Source organism: Tachypleus tridentatus, chromosome 13, assembly GCF_004210375.1.
Source record: "Tachypleus tridentatus isolate NWPU-2018 chromosome 13, ASM421037v1, whole genome shotgun sequence".
In the NCBI taxonomy this organism is placed as follows: domain Eukaryota; kingdom Metazoa; phylum Arthropoda; class Merostomata; order Xiphosura; family Limulidae; genus Tachypleus; species Tachypleus tridentatus.
In genome coordinates, this window is record NC_134837.1 from 223,711,007 (window position 1) to 223,738,193 (window position 27,187).

Here is a 27,187-nt window from a genome sequence, read left to right on the forward strand (position 1 = left end):
AGGTTACCATGTATCTATCCAAGTTGTTGCTTAGTCCTACAATGGACATTTAACAAGGGAAGTGGCATACATATTAGCAATAGTGTACTGAGAGAAAGTTCAACCTACTTTGACAAGAAGTGCAAGCTATAACTCATTTTGTAACCTGGATCTTTAGTAAGGGTTTTATATCTTCTGTGATCATTCTGTGTAAGGTGGCTTATTGACTATCCTTCAATACTTGGGACAAGAATTTGAGTCTCCAGTACTCTGTGGCTTCCTCAAGTTGCTTTGGGCCCTTTATCACAAATGCCCATTCCAGTTACTAAACTGATATATTACACTTACATTCCATGTCTTTACTCAACACTTATTTTTTACCTTAGCCTCATGTACCATGTATCACCTTTCCATGAAGGTGTATATTTTTGTTGTTGCTGCCCTACAGATTTTGCCAGTCAGTGTGGTTTGTGCTGATTCTTCATAGCTGTGGATGCTTTATCATTCTATATATGTTCTCTGAATGATTCTTTTTACTTAATTCACTATCAACCAGGGAAGGAGATAAACCATTTTCATCAGTATATCTGATCCCTTTTTTCACTTCTCTGGCTGATCAAATTTTAATCATTTGTTATATCCAGCAAGGGTCTTGGAAAGTTTTGTTGTCCATGTTGATATCAGCCTTTAGAGATGCTAGACAATGACTTTTTTATTCATTGGGATCATTCTATTTTTCAGGATTTACCCCAGTTATCTTGATGGGGTGGATACAGAATTGACCCATATCACTTATTTTGGGATCTCTTTGAAGGTGAGGAATCTTTTGAGAGTCCTGTAATCAGATTCATCACATTTTTATGCTCTTAGCAGTCCAGTTGAATATCTACTGGAGGAAATTCTGCAGGCTGGCATGTGGACCTCCTCCAATACTTTTATTTCATATTATTTGCATGACCTGACAGCATCTTCATCTGAGGGTTTTTACTACCCCCTGTAGTTTATTTAACCACTTCCACTAGATTGTACAGATGGGTGAGTATTTTCATTGCTGTTTTCATCTGTACTTTATCTTTCAGGGTCCCTTAACTCATTTTCATAGGATTCCACTCTGTAGCAAGTATGCTTTTATCAAATCAATTTTGTTGTAGCAGAGATAATTCAATATACAAGCTCTATAGAAATGAGATGTTCTATAAGATCACTTATAGAAACTGTTTCATAGAAGCTGGCCAGGTGGTATTGCTGTTCTATGCTGGACTGCCACTCTTGAACTATCATCAGTAAAGCATAAGGGAACCTTGCCCATCCATGTCAAACTTTGAATTGGATAAATTGGAGTCAATTTGCTTTCAGTAATTTAGGGAACGTGGTTCACTTATTGCACTGTTTCCCAAGCATTGTTCCTCAGGACTCCTCAACATGATTCTACTAGTGAAGCTAGAGAACCCATATCACACCCTATTTCCAGTCAGTAGGGTGGTGGCCAGAGGCTTTTCCTCCAGATTGTTAAAGTGAGTTTTCCTCACTTGGAGAAGAAGGCAAAGTTGGGGCCCTTCTATATGGGAGCCTATTCATAAATGCTAGGCTGTCAGGTTGGGTTGAGTGGGACCCTTCTTTTTGATCAATGTTTGTTCAGCACATTGTTCATGAAAAAGGGATTACTGTCTCCTTGTATTTCCAAATGCATAGTAGTCTCATCCTGCATCTTTGGTTGAGCACAGTTATTCCACATCCTTTCCATAATTCCAGGGGTAATTTAACTTGTCTACATGGTTGGGGAATGAGGATGAATGTTCATAACTCCAGATCAAATGAGTTTTGTTTCTTCAGGTTGAGGAGAATGTTTGTCCACTTCATTGTTTCTTACTTTCTTTCCATAATTTCCAGTGGCTCAGAATACATCACTCTGTAGTTACTGGTTTGGATCTACTCATAAGTATACATATTGCAGTTCAATCTCCATAGTCACTAATGTGGGATAAAGAGACCATGGCCCAAAAATTCCAGTCCTGAGTAGTGAAACTTTAGCTTTCTGGTTAGGGTATGGATAATAGTAATTATGGATCTTGTAAAATGCCAACCACAGTTCATGAATTACGTTCCATGTGAAGAGCACACCCATTCTGGATGTAGTGCAGATCCCTCACTAGGGTCCCAATCTTCTATTGACACACTCGTGACCTATGTAGACACATCCCTATCAATGAGGGAATCTAGCCATAATGTAAGAAGAGGGTATGTATCCATGAGATTTTAACATTTTCTTAAATATGTATTTCCAGTAACACTTACCTCCTCTCATATGCTCCCCTCGAAGAGCTGGTAGAATAAGTCAGTTTTGAAAAGTGATAACATCATCTGAATGAGTTGCTTATATATATAGTACCAGGGTAGAGAGTGCATTTATGTGAGCAAAGATTGTGATGAGACAAATATTGCTAAGGGCAATTAAGTGGGGTAGAGACTGGATCAATTGAGAAGAAAAGCAGACTGTTGTTCAAAAGAGCAAAAAAGAAACTGTGACAGTTGAATAACAGTTGTAGTATGAGTAGAGTGTGTATTATTGGAACTACATTTTCACTTTAACAAAATGTTAAATTTCATGCAGTGGTACTCAGAGCTTGTCATTGCAAACTTCTGTGCAATCCTATCTGGAAGATGATGATACTTCAAAGTTGGAATGCACATCAGCATGACATCAACCTTCAGGATCCACCATACTAAGGTAGAGATTATGAGGCTAAGCTACCAGAGTGAGGTAGTAGGATAAAGAAACACAACCAACACATGTGAAGATGTGTGTTGATTGGTTCAATTTCAATCCAAAACCACTTACCATAATCTGACATCTAGGTGATTGTAGGATGAGTGATCTGAGTCATAGGAGTGAACTGAAACATGATGGATTTACTTCCTACAGAACCAGTTCAGAACCAGTCCAATGGGGTTTGGTTTTGCTGTGATCAGCCACATTGGCACAGCCTTTCCTCTTGTCATTTGGAAATCAAATTCCTGGATGACTTTTTGTGGTTGTGGATTTGTGCCTATGTGTCCTGTTTTGTAGATTGGTTTGGTACATATATTCTTTTATTCTGCTCAACTTGAGCTAAACATGGTGTGGACCATGAGTCAGAAAATTTATGTTCAATGCTGATTTGTGTCATACTGGAATTAACCAGCCATCTGTGGTCCAATGTTTCCTTGTCATTCTACATCTTTGGGCTCATCCTTTTTTGTTATTGTTTTTTTTTTTTGTGCTCCTTCTCTTGTGTATGCAACATCTCTTTACATGCTGGGTAAAGAGTATATTTGGTACAGAAGCAGTGTGATCTCTCATGTGTGTTCCTCTCTTAATAGCAGTCAATCTTTCAGGGTATTCTTCAGATGCTTTCAGTGGATACTTCTCTATATCTTATGCACTGGTCCTTCCACCTGTTTAATGTGGGATTCTAGCTATATGGGCGAGTGGAGTGAAGATATCATATTGGAAATTATTTTGCTGCATTAAAAATATGTTTGTGACATGTACTTACCTCCTGTTGCTCTTCCCACCAGTGCTTTCTTTCTTCCTAATCTCAGTCAAATGAAGGGAACCACGTGCTTCAAGAATGTCTGTTGTGCTGCTTCAAGAATGTCTGTTGTGCTCTTACTGGATAAGAATTGTTGCATCGTGATGTACATGTGAAGACACTGTGAATCAAATTAATAATAATAATATAATTAATAATAAATGGGAGTTCAAGGCTTATGGCACATGAAAAAAACCTTTTCCATATAGAGGGCAGCACTGAACAAGAATAGTTATATGTGTTGAGAGGTAAGTATCTAAAGGAAATGTATTTCTAGTATAGGTAAATAATAACTTTAGTGGTATAAAAGTTTGTTTAAATTTGTGTTTGAAATCATAATAAAATTCAGAAGTGAGTTGAGTATTATCACAACCATCAGTAACAGACACTGTATTAGTTCTAGTTTTTTTTTTAATATTTTAAAAATTATGTTAATACGCATGTATTATTTGACAGGGTCTCTCAGATCATAATGAAAAAATTCAAGACTATCATAAATTAGTAGAACTTGATGAACAAGATCTCGTACCTAATATGGATGTTTTTGAATGTCCAGTTTGTTTTATGAATATAGAAAAGGAAAAAGGTGTAGTGCTACGAGACTGTCTTCATTTGTTTTGCAGGTGAGGACAAAAGTTTTCTGTATCTTTATCTTTTGACTAGCAGATAAAATATACTCAAGACTGGTTAGTTCTTGAAGATTGAATTTGTTTTTATATAAAGAGCACCAACATTACTGTATAAAGCAAAATTTAACATGTTTTTTTAAATTAAAAATATGTTGAATAATATTTCTTATGCAAGGTGAGACAAAATTGTCTATATAGTTGTTTCAGTTAGAACTGTTACTATGAATTGGTTTCAGCTGTTTTCATAATATTTTATGTAGTACCAGTTGAATAGTTACTTTTTGCTCCATCCTGTGTATAAAATCTTAGTTGATAGGTTTTAATGTTTTTTTGCCATATGCCATAGTAGATGTTTTATATTATATTGTTGTTTTAATCCCACTTGGGTAAAAGCTATGTTTAGTAAATTGCCAATTAAACATTAAAATACATCAAGTGGTATTTATTTTCAGTAATTTTTAAGAACATTTTTGTTTTCCTGTTACACATTACAATACTTACTTTTCTTTAAATCAATAGTTTTTGATATTATCTAATGCTTTGCTTGACAGTGTTTATTGGCAGCATTTTAAGTTATGTTGAATGGGTATCTTTTGTCTTTTCTCTTCAGTCTCTATACTATGAATTTAGAATTCAATTTCTTAAAAGTAGTCATCTGCATTCATTGGATCAAAACATTTTAACTGACTGTTGTTGATGCTAGTCTTTTGTTTAGTTTTATCATTTTCATAAATGTTTGAAATATATCTTAATTGTTTTTCTGAAGTTACATTTATGACAGGTTTAGGAATTTTTTCTGTGGCTGAAACAAATTGAACATGTAGGTACAATAAAATGGCCATTAATGAGCTACAGAATTTGTTTAGAGACTTAACAAAAATCACATATAAAATTTTATTTAGGATTGGTAATAACAGCTAGTACAGTTGGATATAATGTTGCTTAAATTTATAGCAAATAGCTGTTAGTAATTATTTAAATTGTTTGAACTTTGTATTCCTAGCATATTATGCTTAATTTCTATTTTTTTAAACTTATAATAACACCACATAAATGAACATCTTTTGACTTTTTTGTAACAAACAGTTTGTGCCTTTAAAGTGTAATATTGTTTACACAAATCAGTGTTTCAAAGGTTACAACAACAAAAAATATCCATCATTTTTAAGAAATATTTCTAAACAAGTATCTACACAAAGGTTTTCTTTCTTATGGCAGTTTGAACTTTAATAAATTACAAATTCCTGGTTGTAAGCCAGTCCAGTACCATTTTGTGTTCAGTTTAAAAGGAGACTCCTCACTAAATTGTTATTAATTTTTTTTAGAGTTAGGTCAACAAAGTAATGGAAGACTAAACTTAAGAAGAAATACCTAATAATCTCTCTGCTATGGTTTTCCATTAAGCACATCATTTATGTACATTCATCAGGCTATGGATCATTAAGTACAAGGCTTATTATGTGGCATGCCACCGAACATGCTATGCACTTTTAACTTTGAGGGAATTATAAAAAATGTCATGGCCAATTTCACTATTTGGTTAAGAACAGTCACGTAAGCAGTGGATGTGCAGTCTGCTTGCCTTCATTCTGATCAGTAATCCTAAAATTAAGCACGATTGTATATCTGAATCATCGTATCTCTCACCTGGCCATTTGTTTTGTGTTTCATAGTACCATTTATGTTTAAAATGTTTGAGGAATTAACTTTATAAAATCCATTAAAATTATTGAATTTTATTTATAAAATAAAACAGTAATAACAACAATCAAAAGTGTTACAGACTTTAAACATATATATGTAACTATTTATTTTGAAGGACTCATCAACATATCTGTGTGGTGATGTTTCATCACTGCAATCGCGAAGCATTAAAATAGTATAGAAATTATTGAAAACAACTTATTAAAATAGATGAGTTGTCAGTTCTAAAGGATATGAAAATATATTTGAGAAATTAGAATGGCTAATAACTATTTAAAGTAATTCAAGCCAATAGGAAGATCCTTGAACTAAAGTTTTATTTTGAAATTCTCATTATCTGATGGTCAGCATACAACATACAGAACTGTCTGTCACCAAATATTACAGGCCTTGTCTATGATTTAGATTGTTTTGACTGGTGCAACACATACACAAAAGTGAATAGTCATGATAATTTAACTTCAGTAATTTTCAGTGTTTGTCTGACTTATTTCATATGAGACAGAGAAGCTATTGTCATCAAGTGTTTTTAATTTCTATAGGATTGTTTTAAATGTGAATGTGTGTGGCACATGACAGTGAATGTGGTCAAGTGTTTTAATCTATACAATTTTTAGAGATTGCTTGGCTGGTGCTATTTACCATACAGAAGCAGCTACGGTCAAGTGTTTGTTTAGGAATGAGGAGTATTCCTGTGACAGCCAGTTACAAGACAGAGAAATTAAAGCAGTAAGTGATTGCTACTTATTTATCTATAGATATAATTGTCATTTCTGTATGTGTACCTATAAGTTGTTTATTCACCTACTCATCAATGTTTGTTTGATAATATTTGCAATACTATTCTATATTAATATCTGAGTCGTATTTTTGGGTACATACACTCACACACACACATCATAGTTTTCTGAATATAATACACTCCCAGTTATAATGCACACATTAATCTTCATGAACAAAGACTGAACTTTGCCTTATCACCATAAATGACACACATCTAGACTTCTGCAATAGTGCAGTTAGAGTAACTCTGATTACAAGATTGTTAGAGTGTCTGTGTAATATCTAATTGTACTTTCTATTTAATGCTTACTATTTTTGTTATTGTGACTGGAAAATAAACATTATCAAAATGTTAGAGTAACTGTAAAGTTGCTGAAAGCAAGTTCCTCTGCAACTAACTTTTCAAACAACAGATGTATAAAAAATGGAATGAGTGGCTCAACCCTGGAGCACATGCATTTACACGGTTAGGTAACCAGACCTATATTTCATTTCACAATGGATCAAAGAAGCATGGGATGTCTTTGATCCAGTTTTGCTTCATTGTGGCTTTAGCTTTTGACTGCTATGTACTGTTTAAATTCCTTTCTGCTCATATGATAATGTTTTACGAGTTACATTCAAAATTTAATTAAACCACTTTATTATCAATTTATTAATTTTTTATTTAGAATAAAAATTATAAAGAACATTTCCTGAACTTTGGTTTTGTTGCCTTGTGACACACAAACAACCAAGGTCTTAACTTTTTGTCGCTATTACATGTACACTATACACGACCTGTATGTTTTGATTGAATTCTATTGAATTTACCTGTTCTTACTTCAGATTTCTTAATTTTTTTGGAATCAATTCAGAGATTAAAAAAAACATCCAAATGTTACAGGCCTTGTCTATAATTTAGTTTGTTTTGACAGTTGTAACACATATACAAAAGTGAATAGTCATTGTAATTAATTTGTAGAGTCATTTTAAAACTAGTGCAGAGCATTTGCTGTCAATTACATGAAACAGCCTAAGCATTGTTTGCTGATTTTTTCCTCACTAGCACTTAGCATTGTTTCTTGCCTTGATACATATAAGTTAGATAAACAGTTAAGTTGTATTTAGGATTTACTTTTATATTCCAGTTAATTATTTATTATTATTTATGTTTCAAAATTCGTAGTTGAAGGGTTTAATAATTTTGATAATGTAAAAAAAAATTGCTTTGCTGTGCAAGGTTTACTTTACAAAGCGAGAGTAAAATATTTTGCCAGAGGCTAAACTATCTCTTCCAATGATTTCACTTAAAGGCATCCATTGATGTGTGTCAAGGTGAATAATAAATGATAAAGGATAGAGAGAAAAAAAAAAAACTTAATTAAAAAGGTAGAGATGTGTAATTAGCCATAAAACCTCAACAAATAATTTATGATTATTTGACAAAGAAGTAAAGACCTGGCATGGTCAGATGGATAAGGCACTCGACTCGCAGTCTGAGAGTTGCTGGTTCAAATTCCTATCACACCAAACATGCTCGCCCTTTCAGCCTTGGGGGCATTATAATGTGATGGTCAATCTTACTATTCGTTAATAAAAGAGTTGCCCAAAAGTTGGCAGTGAGTGGTGATGACTAGCTGTCTTCCCTCTAGTCTTACACTGCAAAATTAGAGACGGCTAGCACAAATAGCCCTCGTGTAGCATTGCACGAAATTCATAACAAACCAAACCATAGAATTAAAGGGAGTGTATATATTTCCACTTCTTAATTTCAAAAACTATTGCACTGTACATTAATCACAATAGCTATAACCAGTGATATAGCACAAGAAATGAATAATAAAATATAAACATTTTAAAAAAAAAACTTTTAATGCCATTTAGGAGGTTATAGAGATTATGCAAATTAAATTTGAAAACAATAAGATTAAAGAATCATATACATATTTTTTATATGTGACATGAAAATCACTTTGCACTTGAACTATTCTGAGTTTGAGTGCAAATAACTACAATGAATATTTAGAAGAAATAGTGTAAGAAATCAAAATTAAATATTTTATTTTTTGAAACAACATATTTTTAGGAAAGTTACTTTAATATGCTAAAGAATTTCATCCACCAGTTTTATTTTTCAAATTAAGTATTAAAAAGATACTGAATATGAAGAAGATGTTAGTAGTAGTGCCATTTATGGTGACAATGAGACAATAGAGAAGTTATGCTAACTATTTGGGGGCAATGATTCAGACTCAAAATTGCAAGGTTTCATGAAAAATGATTTTTAATTTTGATTATCAAGTGTAATATAATGATAACTAGTTTGTATTTCCAAGCATTTTTAAATGTAAATAATTCTTAATAATCACAAGAATAAGCACCTTGATCATTTTATTTTAAAAATTGTGTTTAATGATGCTGAAGATGATTAAAAAATGGAGACAAATTTCATTCATGTCTTATAATTAGAGAGAGAATTAATAAGACATACCATTGAAATTCATCATTTTAAGTAAGTATGAATTGTAGTTCAAAATACATGTTTGAAAAGATTGTCTGGACTGGCTGTTGAAAAAAAAGAATCAAACAAAAAACATATACATTTATTATCATAATAACTTCTAGATACAATTTTTGGGAAGAAGATGCACATTATTTTCAGAAAATTATAATACATAGATATATGTGTGTGATGGTAGATGGGTACATATAAATATATATATATATATGTTACAAAATCTTACCAACAAATATATATCAAAAGAAGGAATATCACGAACACATATTTAAACACTAAATAAAATACAGTTATATTTCATTTTCTTCAGAAAACAAAAATAAATGCACTCATAAAACAAATATCCATTGCTGGGGTGCAAATCATAAAATTGGTCATTATGTGTACTGGCTTAGTCTCAATTACTTTTAACTCAAAGGCTTAAAAAAATAAAAGAATAAGAGAGAGAGAAGGAGCAAATGTGGATGCTTAAGTCCACAACATCCCTCATTTTTACCAGCTGTCATTGTCCACAGCCAGGATGGGACTGTGATTGCTATCTTGTTACATTTAAGTAACAAAAAGAAAAATAATTACAATAAAAAATAGAGTAAATTACATCAGTGGGTGAGAAAATAAACCTTCTTGAAGTTGGAATTTTAGCCCCTGGTATGATGTTTGGATGTAAATACTAAACCCCACCTTTTGTTTTATTACAGCTTCCATCCTTCATCATGAGTATTAATGCAGCTGTATTAATTTAAACATATAACAATGCACCACCATCATTGAATTAAGAACAATAGATTATTGCAATTATCCATAATATATCAACTATATTCAGCCAAGCTATCTGTTTATAAGTTCTTTTTTCTGGCTACAAATGTTACACAATGTGAAAGTAAGTGATTAAATAAATAACAAAAGAAGTGGAGGATGGGAGCTATACTAACATTTATTGATTTATATCCAAATATCATATTAGTAGCTGGATTCCAACTTCAAGGACAGTTTACCATCTCCTTCAGTGATGTATAACACTCTTATAATTATTTTGTTCTTTTTACTATAGTTGTTATATTTCTTACTAATGTTGTTTTACTTAAATGTAACAACAGAGCAACCACCTTCCTACTTTTTATTGCAGATGGAGAAAGATAGTAAAAATACAAGATGTTATGGGCTTGAACACACATCTGCACCTTTTTCTCTCTTTATTTCCTTTTTTTTTTTAAAGCATGTTAGGCCAGCAAAGTTGAAGCTAAACTGAATAGAATGGGCATCACCAGTACAAGCTAGATCATGCTTCCGCTAGTATCTCAAAAACCTGGTCATGTTATGTTATGGTTTGTACTCCAGTATTGTATATTTTTGTAGCTGCATGTGCTTCTATGAAAAGTAAAATCTACTCATGTGTATGTTTATCCATTTATCATATTCATTAGCTTGTCTTTTTATTCATTTGTTTCTTCCATTATTCATTTATGTATATGTTGGCATGAGTATAAGTACTTGTATGTTGTTGTTTTTTTTAAATTAATTACTACTTTTTCCTTTTCTCCTGTGTAATGCAAAGTTTAATTTTGAAATGTTGCATAGTTTTGCCTCGTCTCTTAATACTATGCAATAATTTGGGAAAAGTAAATTTTATTGTTTTATAAGAAATAAGATATTTTGTGGACTAATAATATATGAGTAAGTGGTGTTACTTATTTTTCTCAGTTGGTTTCACCTGAAGAATATGAGCGCTTCCTTCAACGAAGTATTGCTACAGCTGAGAATGGTGCTGATAACAGTTTCCACTGTAAGACTCCTGATTGTAAGGGTTGGTGTTTTTATGAAGATAATGTTAATGCTTTCCTTTGTCCTGTGTGTGATCAGACTAACTGCTTGACTTGTCGAGCTATTCATGAAGGTCGAAACTGTCGACAGTACCAGGATGAATTAGAATTTGAAGCTGCAGGAAGTGAAGAAGCAAAGAAGACTAAAGAGTTCTTAGATGTATGATTTGCAGTCATATCTTGTTGAAGCTCAGATTGTCCTTTTTAAGCTGCTCTTCAATGATAACCTGTTTGGTTATATATTGAGACTAGCACAGTAGCTTTCACTTGCCTTTAGCAATTGAACTTGTCTTACTGTTTTGTATGTGTATTTAAGATTATACTACTATATTAAGGCTTCAAAATTGATTGTATTTTTTATGTTGCAGTTGTAGTATTGCATAAAAACTTGTGTAATAATTAGATTGAATACAGCTTTGCAGTCATGGGAGCTAAAATAATAATGACTGCCAAAATATTAACTTGTGCTTTAAAAGTACCTAAATAACATGTAGGATGGTAACAAAAGCAAAGTTATGGAAAAAATATCATTATAATTCATTAAGTCAGTAAGGATAAAACTCCCTGATTGGAAAGCAGTAAGTCTACAGATTTACAATGCTAAAATCAGGGGTTTTATTCCCCTCAGTGGACAGAGCAGATACCCTGATGAGGCTTTTCTTTAAATGAAGAAAAAGATACACAGTGAAGAGAGCTAATTTCGTACTTCATTTACTGCCTGTAAACAAAATATACCTTTGAGAGGCTTTCACTATGGCTCTATACTTTTCTTGTATAGTTGTGAATGCATTAGTAGACATTTCACATTTTTAGAAAGTGAAGTGTGAAGCTCTAAAAAAAGATGAAACAAAACTGATTAAGATTGTTAATCAAACATAAAGCATAAAGTTTTGACTGAAATGAAAATTATTTATTAATGGATATTTAAAATAAATTTGAAAAAATGCTGAAATAAAATGAACTTTTTAGTGCTTGTATTTTTGTTTTTTCAGAGAAAAAATAGCTAATTATTTGTGACATTTTTGTATTTTAGATCAGTTTACATTTTGTAACTGTGGGCTGTATGTTTTTCTTAAAATATTAATTAAGTTTTTTTACATATCCAGTCTACTCTCAGCCTTACTTGCATTACAGTTATTAGGTGAGTTGACCATAGACATTGAATTTAGATTTAAATAATTTGCTAATAATCCTGGATAGTTTCTATTTCATGCTTTAAAAAATGAAGTAGGTAAGTGATTGTTTTCTGTATTTATCTTGCATTTCCTGAGAGTATTTACTAGCATTTACCAGACAAATAGGGCTAAACTGTTTTTTTCTTTATTTGCAGAGCATGTTGTCACAAGGAGATGCCATGAGATGTCCAAAATGTCAAGTGATTGTGATGAAGAGATGGGGATGTGACTGGTTAAAGTGTTCTGTTTGTCAAACTGAAATTTGCTGGGTTACCAAAGGACCTCGCTGGGGACCAGGGGTGAGAAGAACTTTTTCTGTTTAAGATGTTGTGAATGGACTGTTCTGTTTATAGGATAGATAATATTAGTAGTTTTAAGTATTAAAAATGTGGTTCAATTATCTTAAGTTGGAAGGTACCTTTCAGTGTCCAATGGATGAAACTATGATTTTTCATGGTACCTCTACATGTGGCATAACAAACTCAAATGAAAAATTTCACAAAAAACTAAATGCTGTATTTTGGGTATGAATCATAGCTCGCTTTTACCCCTTGGGAACAATATTATGTATCAGGATATTTTCTTTTGTACTTAATATGTATAGTTTGATATTTTCTTATTCCAGAACACCAAAACCAAAGAGAAATTTCACCTATGTGGTTAATACAAGCTTCCAAATGAGAATGATTCCTACAGTCTCTAACATAATTTTTTGTTTTATTTTTATTGTTTCTTTCCTCATTTCTCAAGTATCTATAGAACATTTGAACTTAGAATTAATACCTAGGAAATATGTTATGCTACTGCAGGGCTTTGGAATCCATGTTTTTGCTGTACAGTAATATCTTTGGTTAATAAAGTAGATTCATTCTATGATGCCTAATGTTTATGGAAACTTTGTTAAAAGAAGTAAATTTAACATAAGAAATTGAGGAATGCATTTCAGGACTTAAGAAAAGAGGATGCAATTGATATACTTCATTAAATACAAACAAAAATAAGATTAAAATGTGCCTTAACCCATGAAATATGCATAAAAAAATACATATTATAAATACTGTAAATAAAATAATGAACCAATAAAATAACATTCACCGTTGACATCTCTTGGAGCTAGCATTATGTTACGCTGCACTTTTTGCGCAATAAAGCCACAAGCATTTGGGTGATGTAATGGGGATAATAAAACTACTTTACTGCCACAAAAAACACAATCATGTTCCCAATACGAGCCCAAGCAGCAGCAGGATAGAAAGGGAAGACTTGCAAAGCTCTTGGCTGATTGGTTACTGATTACACTGTGTAACACAAATTTTGTTTTGGATAGTATGTGTTATTTTTTAATTGCTTATGTTGTAAAAGTACAGAAAATGGCCATTATCCCCTTCAGACTTTCCTTTTGTGACCTGGATAATGAAATTTAGAAATTAACCTATTTTCTATGTAAAAATGGGCACATTTTCATTTACATAAGGCCTGAGTGAAACAACATATGAATCAAGATTTACATGTATTTATACTAAAGTTATACAAAAATGTTTAGAAGTGAGTAGTTTTTCGAGATTTGCAACTGTAATGTAAATCACCTTCACATATCAGCCCCCAAATATAGTCTCTCATCATGTTTTAATTATACACTCCTTGGTAGTGGTGTTCAAAGCCCAGTATATTTTGGTGGAAGCACTTGCCTTGTTCCTCTGAGTATTCTCCCATGTTCTCCTTGAATTTATCATGATGAGCATCAAGGATATGGATTTTCAGGAACATCCTGCAGTCCATTTTGCCGTAGTTCTTCACCAGAGCCTCAACCAGTTCCACATAATTTTTGGCCTTGTGATTGTCCAAGAAGCCTGGAGCCACTGTGACAAAGCTGCCCCAAGCCTTTTTTCACTTCCTACTGAGCGTGGGGAATTCTGTGCACTCCAGAATCTTCTTTATTTGTGGTCCAATGAAGACACCAGCTATGACTTTTGCTTCAGGCAGCTTAGGGAAGAAGTCTCAAAGGTACTTGAAGGTTGCAGATTCCTTATCAAAAGCTGTGACATATTGTTTCATAAGACCCAGTTTTATGGGCAATGGTGGGAACAACACCTTCAGGAGGTCCACTAGTGGCTCATACTTAACAATGTGCTTCCCCACAGAAAACTTGATCCAGTGTGGCTAGTGCTTCCTGTTGTAGTGTACTGCAGTGTCCTTGCTGTCTCAAAGACAAAGATAACAAGGAAACTTGGTAAAGCCTCCTTGGAGACCAATCAGGAATGCCACTATAAAATTTGTATAATATGAAATCTTAGTATTCAAGCAAGCAAAAATTGTTCATCTTAACTTCTAGAGTTTTTTTTTGCAGTGCTTACAGGTAAAATGAGGTGTTCAGGGTTTGTCTTGATCCACGATAGGCATGTCTAAACATGCCTTGTAGGCTTCACACATTTTAGCAGATGCTGTCACAGAGTACTTTTTCGCTTTTGTCTTGATGAATTGGCCACGTACATAGCAGAATGTGTCGGGAGAATGCTTGCAGCTTTTTGATGCCATCTCTGATAAAATTAGATAGGTCAATGTGTTCACTTAGGCAGCTAGAACTAAACTGAAGTGGTGAGCCTTTGTATATGTATTACTATGGAAAGTTCTAGAAAATTCTAAAAGGTTTTTGAAAATTCTTGTAAGTTCTTCAACATTCTAGAAAGTTCTTGTAAGTTCTAGAAAATTCTTTTTCAGCTACTCAGCACTGAATCTAAATGAATCAGCACTGAAACTGAAGGTTCTGGAAAAAGGGTAAATTTGAAAATTTCACTACCCAGGTCACAAAAGCAAAGTTTGAAGAGAAAAATAGGTCTTTTTTTTTTTTTTACTTTAGGCACAAGGAATTGGGAAATAACACTTTCTGCCCAGGAACAAAAGTAAAAATTTTGTTACATAGTGTAATGTAAGTAAACCCTACTCATTTGCATTTATAAAATGCACATAGTGTTTGAAATTTTACTCTTGAATTGCTTCACATGATTTCTCAAGCTAGAAATATATATATTTTCAATCTTTCTTTTGCAAAATTATGGGAGGAGGGCAGAAGGACCCTTCTTGACTGAATTCATTATAATCCTCTCTCTTATAATCTATATAGCATTCAACTATCATCCATATATCAAAATATTATGATTTTCTACAAGTCTGTATTTATGATTTCACATTACTCCAATGGATATGTAAATAGATCTTTTGGCACACCAAACAAATTTTGACAGTTTTTGAAGTGGTTAATCACTAATTGCTCACATTTGAACTTTGTGTATAATTCCTTATTCTAATTTCTAAAATGTTATCAAGCTGTTTTTCTCTGTTTTATAAAAATCAGAGACTTAATATATTGAGTTTTGAAAATTATTTTTGTGTCATCAGAAACACTGCAGTAATTTTATCATACGAATGAGATACCAGACCACTCATTTCAGTTTAACATATGGTACAGAAAAGGTTAACGTTTGTTTGTGAACCTTACTCATCAGTTTAACTTCCAGCAGAATAGATTATAGAAATATAATTAATTTATTTTGAAAACCCAAAGAAGCCCCATGTTTCATACGGGTATTACCTATGGATTCATCTAAATATATTACATTTTAGCATACTGTCATTAGTCACAAGTTAGTATTGGCAAAATCTACCTCTAACTGAAGGTTTGACTAGTATCAGAACATATTGCCATTTAGAACGATTAGTTTACATGTTTTTTTAATATTTTTGCTTATTATAGTCAAATGTATATTAATTATGCAGGTAAAAATTCTGACAACCTAAAACTTGTGTTTATGAATAAATAACCTTTCTTGTACAGTATCTCAGACTGTTATATCACTGTTTGTGTTATAAAATTACTCCAGTGTTTCAGTTTACCAACAACTGTTATCAAAACTCAAGAGTATTGATTCTCTGAAGTCTGTAAAAGATGGCTAAAAATTAAAGTGGCCTGATACTGTATGAAGGAATAGGTTAACGAAGCAAGGTTGGCATCAAAGCCTGAAGTCACTGACTACCTAAAGAAGAGCTAAATTTGTTAAGTATGCCATGAAGTGTATTGATACATTGTAAAATCATAAATACACTTGTTCTAATGCACGTAATATTTTAGTCTACACAGATTATGGGGGAGGGCTAGCATTTGTGAGCAGAAAAGTAGAAATATGGATTCAAGAGTTTTCTAGTAGGGTTTTAAATGTTTCAAGCTACCCATGTATCAATTCCAAATGTATAAAAAATAGAAAGATTAACCCTTTTGCAACAGGTCACATGTCAAAGACCATCTCATCGCATTTGTTGACTTGCATTCAAAATGTTATTGAACTATTATTTTATGAATTTATGTCAATACATTTGGAATCAAATTGTAGACTATAATTCAAACTTTAATATTATATGTAGGTTAATTTCTTAATTTTAAAGTGAATATTAAAAGAACACACCTAAATATATATTTTAACAAGTTACATGGTATATTGAATGCAGCACTCTTTAAAATTAGATGTTTTTACTGTCAAAATACTAAGTGTGTAGTTTTATACAAATTAGGAACTCATATTACTGATATTGATAAGCTAGAATATAAAATAATAAACTCATAACTTTTTATTTTGCTGAGGTACAGCTTATGTACTGAATCAAACATGATGGCCCCATTCAACTCTTTCCATTTTTTGAAATAGTCCCTCATATACTTTTACTAGAGTATATGACATGTGAATAGCCAACCAAAAGCTTAGAATGCCCCCAGCTTGGTTTTCTCAGCCATTTTAATCTGTGAAAAGGTTACCATGTTCTTTTTAACCAAGATTTCATGAAGATAGGTTTTGTCTTTAATCTGTTCAAAGTGTCATATTTTTTAAAACCTAAATACATATTAGTTATTACATTTGATAAATTATAGTAGAATTATTTTGTATCAATATACTAATTTATGATTTTTTTGTCATTCAACTATATATATAACCTAAAAAAACTTTGGTATCCTCCATGTGTGAAATTTTAAAAGGTTTAGCAACCTATGTCCAGCTGCAACCAAGTTCAAAGATCATAGCAAGAAGAGATAATTGTTTGCTTTACTTCTAGATTTCTTGTTCTATATTTATGAAAAATAAGTTTAATAATTTATTTATAAGTAGTAATAATTTATATAATGTATAATTATTAAAATGTGACTATATATTACAAAATACTAAATCACTAAAACACTAAAGAAAGGGAAGACTAAAGGTCAGCTTTATATCATTGCACCACATCAATGAAAGTTATGTAATGTTAGCTAATTATGAATGGAAGGTAATAATAAAAAAAAGTAATACAAATATATGTAAATATACAGCATTATCAGGCTTAAGCTATTTAAACTAAACATTTGTATTTTTTGTGTTATAATATGTAATCACTCTAGAATGAAAAAAGCATAATTTATATTTATTTGTTAATTGTTTTAGGATGGTTATGAGTTTCGTCAAGTAACAGACTCCATGCAGTTAGAGTGTAGAAAATAACTGAAAACATATTTGAAATATATTTAGGAGGTTTTAGAAATTATGCAAATAAGATTTGAGGTTTTTGGGACAAAGTATAGTTTTCTTAATCATGACATGAAATCACTTTGTACTCAAGACTAGAAATGAAACAGAATCTATTTTCACAAAGAAATCTTTAGTAAAAAATATTTCATTAAAAAATGTTTTTTTACAAAATACGTGTAATATTTACTGAAACTACAAATTTTGTGCTGATACACATGCTGTATCAAAAGCTGTAGTGCAAATATTTAATGTGTACAAATGTGTAGAGGATATACTGTATATTATACTGGTATATTATAAAAGGGTTAAAAAACTCAATGGGTACTATAAAGTTTGGAAATAAACAATACATGCAATGAAACTTTGCACTTGAGGCTGTAGGAGTTCCCTTTTGGAAGCTCCTATTTATTATGTAGGTGAAATTTCTATTTGGTTTTTGACATCTTTGGAATTGGGAAATATCAAAGTATACAAAAGTATATAGACTAATTGCACAAAAATATCTTGATACACCTTATAAAAATTTCCAAATGGTTACAGCTGGTTAGAAGTTATTAGCAAAACGTTGTTATTTTGAAATTTTTCTTTGGTTTTATATTACTGTTGCAGTAGATTCTTGCAGCAAAGCATATGGTGACTTCAACTTTCTTACTTGGGTATCAGCAGTTTTATTTTTTGCTAGTCATTGTGAAGTTCCAGTTAAATATAAGTGATGTCTTTGTAAACATTTATTGAAATGAGAAGATGCAGAAAAAAAACCATGTTAAATTCTTATCTGTAAACAATGAGCAAAATGATAAATTCTTCACAGATAAATTTTACATGACCCAGATAATATTTATTACTATGAGGAAGAGTCAAGGGAGAGTATGTTAGAGATTTAACATAATGCAGACACTTTGTTGATTTTAAATTATCATCATGAGCATGAGAGATTGAAATTGATATTTTTTTTCATTTAACTTTACTTTGGTTACAAACTAAGTGACAAACAGTGGAGTTCAGCTGTGAAACAAATGAGAAATATGTGGCTTTAAAATGAAAACCAAAACAATGTTTCAATTGTGCAATAAAAAAGCCAGTCTGACTGACAAACAACATTATAGGATTGTTTTGCTAATTTTATGCTGCTATCATTAGGAGTAAAAAAAAATATGTGATAAATATGTAATTCTGTAAGGAAGATGCTTAACTTATTGTAATCGTTAATGCTAGCCTGAATATTTTTTTTAAGGTTGTGTTTCAGCACCAACTAATCTTTTGTCTTTATTTATCCCTTGAAGTGAATTCCTGTATGTGGTGAGGGGACCTTCTAGGGAAGGTTCTGTATTTTCAGTTTATTTTCCCTGGGATCTAAACATCCACCCTTGTGTTTGGTGTGTATGGTAATCCGTGAATGGGAGGAGAGGATCCTAGTAATTAAAGGGCCCAACTCCAACATACCACTTTGACCTTGAATTCCTTTAGACAGGTGACCTTGGAGTGGCCTCCCAAGATAATTCAACTGGTCCTGTTGAGGTATGGTCAATCAAGTACCAGTGTTAGGCACTCTCAGCAGATGCTGTGGACATTGTGTCTATTGCTGGTGTTTGAGTGTAGTGCTCATGAAACATTGGCATTTCTGCAGTGTTTTTGTTTGACATCTTAGTGCATCACCTCTTTGGAATCTGTGGTGGGTGGGATTAGTCGACACTGAATCTTCTATTTATTATGGATACTCCTATCCTTGGAAAATAAAATAGTGAAAAGAAATAGCATATAATATGTAGTCATTCTAGCAGGAAAAAAAAAACATAATTTATATTTTTTCCTAATTTTTTATGATGGTTACAAGGTTGGTCAAATGACACCCCACATAGTTGGGATAGAACAAAATAATATGAAATATAAAGTCTTACTCAAAACAAACACTTGAAATGCATTTAAGAGGTTTTAAAGATTATTGAAATAATATTAGAGATTTTTGGGATGAAGATTAGTTTTTAATTGTAACATGATATCACTTTGCACTCAGACAAGTAACAAAATGGAATCTATTTTCACAAACAAATCTTTAGTAAAAATATATGTCATTAAAAAAATCTGATTCTTTGTTTACAAAAATCTGGTAATATATTTACTAAATGTATGCCAAATTTTGTGAAGATATACGTGCTGTGACAAAGGTTATAGTACAAATATTTAATGTGTAGATAAACTTGTGTATATTATACAGATTCCATAGTGAAAGGGTTAACCTAAGTAGCTTAAGTCTGATAATGTCATGTATTTATTATTTTATATTATATTGACATTCTAGTTATGTCTCACTAACATTACATGACTTGCATTGATGTGGTCCACATGCACTCATGTTACCATATCCAATAATATTAAGCTAACCTTTAATCTTTACAAGGTGACCCTGTCTTGTCACATTTCAATTATTATATATATATAGATTATTAATATTTAGAATTAAGTTATTAAACTTATATTTCTTAAAATATAGAACAATAAATAGAGAAGTAAAGTAAGCAGTTATTTCTTCTAGCTTTGACCTTTGAACTCGCTGCTAGATGTAGTCTACTAAGCCTTTAAAAGTTTTGCACGTGGAGGATATGAAACAAAATATTTTTTAGGTTATATAGTTGAATAACAAAAAATAATAAATTAGTATGTTGATATCATAGAATTCCACTATAATTTATCAAATTTAGTAACTAAGTTGTATTTAATTTTAAAAAAAACACAAGAACTTTCTATTAGGCTAAAGATACAACCTACCTCCTTTTTGAGATCTTGGTTCGAAAGAACATTGTGGCCTTTTGACATATTAAAATGACTGAGAACACCACCAGGGCACATCCTAAGCTGTTGATTGCTTCTTCACATATCATACATTGAAGCAAATGTATATAAGGGACCATTTCCAAAAATGGAAAGAAGTGAATAAGGCCACTGTGTTTGATTCGGTACATAAGCCATATCTCGGAAAATAAAATTGAAATAAAAAAATAAATGAAGTTCTAATTTTATATTCTAGCTTGTCAATATTGGTCAGTTGAGTTCCTATTTCATACCAAACTCTAGACTTAGTATTTTGACATCACAAACATCTAATTTTAACAGTGTAGTATTCAACATACCACATGAATCACAAAACTCAGTATTTTAGGTGTGTACTTTTAATATTCACTTTTAAATTAAGAAATTAACTTATATAATGTTAAAGTTTGGATAATAATCTACAATTTGATACCAAACTTATTGACATAAATTCATAAAGTTATAGTTCAATAAACGTTTTAATGCAAGTCAACAAACACAATGACATGGTCTTTAACCCCTGACCCATCATGAACAGGATAAAAGTTGCAAAAAAGTGAGGAAAGAGGAGTACGTATGGCTAATCCAGTATTATACTTTTTATAATACTTTACTGTCAATAATTTCAGTTGAAAAAAATATAGAAGTTTGAACTAATCTGTCCTGAAAGCAATTTATAGAATCTTCTACTGAGACTTTTGTAAATGATGAAACTGTGTCAAATTATACTAACATAACAGAAGGATTGGTTTTTGGCCAAATTAGGTTTTTATTGTGTATTTTAAACATTGTTCTTGCTCCTATTTTAAGACTTCTAGCATAAGCTGTCTTGATAATGAAATTGTTGAGTATGTGGCTGTCTAATTTCATTGTAGACATAATTTTAGTTATTGTATTTTTGTTTCATTAAAAGAACTTCATATTTTGTATAATTATTTTAAACAAAATTTATATTATTGTCATACAATGAGTTTTATTAGTTTTAAATGTTTTTGATTACATAAAATAATCAGTAAATTTATGTTTTAGTAGTATTAATTAGTATTATAATGGGTTGGTTCAATTATTTATCATACAATGTAGGGAAAAGGAGATACATCGGGTGGATGTGGCTGCGGAGTCAATGGTATTCGTTGTCATCCTAAGTGTAATTACTGCCATTAGATGGTGCTAAATAACCTGAAGGTAACACTTTTTTGTAGGTTTATTTAAACATAATGAAAAAAATCTACTCTAAATGTTCATTAAAATTAATTTTATTAATACTGTTTTTAGCAGTAAAGAGTTGAGTGTTGTAAAGAGTAAGTCTGTTGACTTACAAAAATACAGGATTTTGTTTCCCTATGGTAGACAAAACACAGATAGCCAGTAGTGTAGCTTTGCACTAAAAACAACACCTTGCTAGTAGTTCATCATTACTTGGATCCAGCTGTATTTTTATTAAAGGTATTTGTATGGAAACTTACAAAACATTTGTATGTACTATCTACCAGAATGATTAAAAAGATTATGTCATAGAAAGATCTTGTGATAACATATCTACATTTTTTTTTTATTTTAGCTAGTTAGAAATTAATTATTTATACAATTCAACAGCTCTTGAATAATGCTTTTACTGAGAAATGTTTTTTAATTGATTTTAATATTTGCACATAGTTAGGAAAATTGTATTAATATTCTTTGGTGAAAGTTAAACAGCTTTTAGATATGTCTTTGTGTCTACACAAAGTCAGGAAATGTCAAACGTCTTTGAGATATGTCCACTCAATTAGAACAGAAAAAGGACAAATAACTTTTGTTATCAAAGTTGTTTTAACATATAGCTAGGACTATTTCTGCTCACAAAATCTGTAAAATTAAACAGCTTGAAAGCCATTTTTTGTATAGTCAAGGGGCTCTAAAAGGGTAAAGATTCCTAATAAATGCAATTTCAAAATGTAATATCAATATTTTTTTGCTTTCTATTTAATTTCAGTGATATTTCTGTTGGATTTAATTTCATTCTTTGTTTTAATTTTGGTTAGAAGTTGTTTTAATGATACAAGTTCAAGGAAAACTTTATTTAATCAACATACCTGTTTTCAAAGGTATTCTTTCTGTCTTAGTTGTTGTCAGTGCTTACATGTTTATTTTTTTTTTCATTCTTGCTGATGTACTTCTGCCTAATATTGTAAATATTTTAGTGGATATATTTACTGACAGTGAAACCTACATGTGTGTGTGTGTATACATATATATACATATATACGTGTGTGTGTGTGTGTGTGTGTGTAACAAGATCATAAACGAAAACAATATGTTGCAGCATTGTCACCTAATGATCATCTAGTTAATGTTTAACAAAGTTTATATAGTGAAACTTTCGTGTGTAAATTCTGTACTGTTGAAACAATTTATATCAGATATTTTCCATTTAAAAACATTGCAAAATTACAATTCAGCAATTCCAAAGCTAGAAAAATATTGCACGATTATGTACGTCACATCGGTTATTTTTCGTAAAGATTTGTTGACATGTGTACGTAGGTTTTAGTTTGAATGATCACTTATATTGAGCATTGACATTTTAAAACTATAAAAAATTATGCCCTTTGTTGAAAAACATTCTGTTTCTCTTTCTTAAAGATTGCAGTTCCTGAAGCCTTATATAACGTGAAGCCATCTACAATTGCTGATGAGATGCTTTATTTTGGTCAGAATAATGAACAATCTAATTTAATATGGTGTATTTACTGAAACCTGGTAAATCTGGTTAACCTTTTTATCAGAAAATCATACATAGCTGTGAGATCACTGATTTTGTGCTTTATTGCAACAGATTAGGACTTTTATTATACCAAAATCTGTGTTGCTATTTATCAGAAAAATATCAAATTGTTTTATGATTTAAGTTTGTAATATTTCTTTAGATGAAGCAGTTGTTGACCCTGTGATATTTAAAAAAATTACATTTGTGGATGCTGCATTGAATAGTGGGATATGTATTCAAGAAATTAGATTTAAACTAAGTCATTAGAAAATGTTTAATTGAAAGCAGTAAGGAATTTTTATTTGTACTGAATGACTCTAGTGTTTACTTTTGCTCTTTTATGATGTTTTGTTGATCAAAGTTATTTTTTGATCTAAAAAATAATTCTTAAAATGTCCCAGTTGTTAGCATGCCAACCATGTGGATCTAAAAGTCTGTTGTTCATTTCCCATTACCACCAAAAATAATTATGTGGATGATGATCAAATCTCAATATTCAGTCTAAGAAAAGTACCCCTAAGGGTTGGTGATGTGTGCTCTTGTCTAGTGAATCAGTTCCCAATTAAGGATGGGTAATGCAGATAGCCATTGAGTACCTTTGCACAAATATCAAAAAAGAAACTTAAGCAAAAGAAATGCAAAGCAGCAATAAATATTAATTTCAACTATATTTATTTAAACTTGTATTTGTAGATGTTTGTTGTATTGTTCTGGAATATTATTTTCAGCTTAAAGTCAATTGTTTCTTGCACAAACACATTATTACAGTAATTAAAATAAAACATTCTTGAAATTTTCAGAATATATTTATAATTTGTTTGTAATTACATCAGTTTTCTGAATATTACTTTCAACATGCAAGTATTTCAGGTGACAACTGATAATTTAAATATGGCAGGAATTTAAGAAAAAGAAGCAGCTTAGTTGCCTACTCTACCCAACTGGGATGTTTGAGAACAAATGTTTTCCTTTAACTCTGTGCATGAGAATAGTTCGCCACAGTGGCTGTAATAGTGTTCAGAAACACTAATGGGAAGTTTTGGAGAGAAATTTGTGAAAAAGGTCAGTGAAAGTTTTCTTTTCCAGTGGTGATGGTGAGCAAAGATGGTGAAACTTCCATTTGCAGTGATGCATTTTTATAAATTTTGTAATCTGTGATAGATTATATCAAGTATAGAGCAAGCTTATTTTAGATACAGGTGACACTTCAAATGGTGAAAAATATGAAAGTGTCACTACAAACCTTCAAATGTTTTTCAAACAATCATACTATGAACATTTGAGCTTAAATGTAAAAGTTTAATAATAGGGATTTTATTTCCTGTAATTTAGAACTGCTAAATGAATTTATTTTGTCACACAGCTATTTTGATTAAAAGACCTTATACAAATAAAAATAATGCATGGCAATACTTTATATTATACAGTACAAGAACTTAAAAATTGTTCAGTTACACATTTATACTACTGAGCTCATGGACAAAGAATTTATGTTTTTCCAACACTAACCATCTAGAGAAAGGGATAATATAGAGAGTATTTAGCTGTTTTAATTCAATATTTGTTGTTAATTTATGAAGAATTACATTCTCATCTGTCCAGTAATGGTAATTTATGAAGTGTGTGTCACACCTGCCTTATGTATGTGTTTTAAGTATTGTTTAACTGATTCATTGTCCGTAAGGGAAGCTTATTATTTGGATTGTTTAAACTTGTTATTATTCTTATACTTGTTCTGTATGATTAGAGTTTTATGATACATTTGAAGTTACCTGCTATGGTATATGTTCCTGATTAAACAAGTATCTGGACTGTTCATAAAGTACTGTGGAACAGCTCTGGTAAAGAATTGTACAAGTAATCCATGCTGCAGAGACAAATGTTTTAATAAGTATATTTATATTAATCACCATATAGATGCATAACAAGGTTAATAGAATAATATTGGGGTGTCAGTAAGAAGGACAACATAACTAATAGCAGAGTAGATTAAGAATAAGAGGAAAATACAGCTAGCATTAATAATATGAGAAGCTAGCAAAGCTGAGGTAAGTTGTTTAGCAGTCTGATATGGTCTAATAGACAACTTGGATCTATAACAGTAGTGTTGATAAGAGTTTGTTATATTTGCTAAAAAATATTTTCAAAAGGTAATTTTACATTCATATTTTGCTTTGTGTATTAAAAAACATCTATCGTTTGGATAATTACCATCATTTTTTTGTGGTGCAAGTGCTAACTAAGTTTATTAAAGGTATGGATAAGCAATTTTTTCAGTGCCATCCAGTGGTGGTAATTTTTGTTATTATTGCTTCTAGTCAGTTTATATTTATTTATGTAAGGAGTTGCATGGAATAACTGTTAACTGCAGTAACACAATATTGCAAATAAAATTCCAGTTTTAGTTTTCATTAGTTTCAGACTGGCCTCTCAGTTGAATAATGATATGGCATTTGTTTTAAAATATTATTTTAATAATGCAAGTATTGATAAGCTGATGTAAAACTGTTTACAAAAGGAAATAGTCTGTTTGATAGTGCAAACATAGTTATTAGTTGGCTCTTGGTGTGTAAGATCTTGATTATTTAATTGAGTAATTGAGAGAAACTTGACGTGTTAAAGCAACTGCCTTTGTTTTTTTAAGGTGGGGGGTCAAAACTGTAGTTCTAATTGAACATCTGGATACCCATGGGCAGATGCTATGGAAATAAGTTTGTTTTAAGCATGCAGTTTAAACACATCTTCAGTTAAACATGTAGTTAACTAACTTTAAATCTATAGATTAAGTTGAAAATTACGAAAAAGGTTTATTAAAGGTGAAATCATATACAAGTGTTTAACAGTTTGCAGTCAAAACAGAAGTACAAATACTGGTCTTCAGTGTTATTGTTACACTTTTGCAAAACAAATAAATAAGCGTCCTTGAGGTACTTGTGTATTATATTTATTCTGTTAACTATTTCACAAGTAAAAACAACATCACACGTACAAGAAGTAGGAACAGGCGACTGTCATTTTATTCAGAAAGACTGGTAATAACAATTAACTGACTATACACAAATAAAACATTGTTTTAAATTTAAAAGTGTTTCTTTATTTTTTATGTACTGACTGAAGTTTGTCAGATGCTGAGCAAATAGTTTTAAGCTTTCTTACAGTTTTTAGTCTGTATTGTGCCAGTATAACTCAGAAGCAGTGTTTTTTTTTTTTCAGAATTTCGCGCAAAGCTACACGAGGGCTATCTGAGCTAGTTGTTCCTAATTTTACAGTGTAAGACTAGAGGAAAGGCAGCTAGTCATTACCACTCACCGCCAACTCTTGGACTACTCTTTTACCAGCAAATAATAAGATTGACCGTCACATAATAACGCCCCCATGGCTGAAAGGACGAGCATGTTTGGTATGACGGGAATTAGCCCGCGACCCTCGGATTACGATTCGAACGCCTTAACCCACCTGGTTATGTCAGAATTAGTGTTAAGAGTGTTAATTAAGACCCTCTTACCCGTTTTACGTAAATACGTGCTTGTCAACAATCAGCGTGGTACCAGTTTTTGTACCGTTGACCGAAACGCAGCATCACACGCACCGATTCCCCACTGTGCTTCACCAAAACGTTGGTACAGAACAATACAGCTTTTATTTTTTTATATAAAACATACACATCTCCAGCCTTTTTCATTGCTCTGTTTGTGGTACAATGCCCATTTAAACATTTTTTGTTTGGTTATTCCTTCTAATCAGTGATGTACGAACTTGTTCATTGAGAGAACCGAGTATATAACTTTCTCGAAGTGACATTCACCCATATTTGCAGCAGATCTCAATTCGACGTCATTTGTCTCGTAAAGAATTAATCCTAAGATGCTTAAAATCACTTTTGAAGAGTTCTTTGATTTTTTTTTCTATTATTAACATT

General features: G+C 31.4%; 1 protein-coding gene across 7 annotated transcripts in view; it reads left to right on the plus strand.

Moving 5' to 3' along the window:
- LOC143240327 (uncharacterized) overlaps window positions 1–26,194 on the plus strand; it is an 83,915-nt gene extending 57,721 nt beyond the window's left edge. For 4 of the 7 annotated variants that reach the window (XM_076482575.1, XM_076482574.1, XM_076482576.1 and 1 more), the window contains 6 exons: window positions 4,008–4,174; window positions 6,502–6,613; window positions 10,869–11,147; window positions 12,318–12,461; window positions 21,603–21,704; window positions 23,145–26,194. In XM_076482575.1, coding sequence (XP_076338690.1) covers window positions 4,008–4,174; window positions 6,502–6,613; window positions 10,869–11,147; window positions 12,318–12,461; window positions 21,603–21,683 — 783 coding nt within the window. In that variant the 3' untranslated portion in view covers window positions 21,684–21,704; window positions 23,145–26,194. Of the gene's footprint in view, window positions 1–4,007; window positions 4,175–6,501; window positions 6,614–10,868; window positions 11,148–12,093; window positions 12,129–12,317; window positions 12,462–21,602; window positions 21,705–23,144 lie in introns of those variants that run through there. The other 3 variants (XM_076482577.1, XM_076482578.1, XM_076482580.1) reach the window with 3 other exon arrangements.
- The last annotated feature ends 993 nt before the right edge of the window (window positions 26,195–27,187 follow it).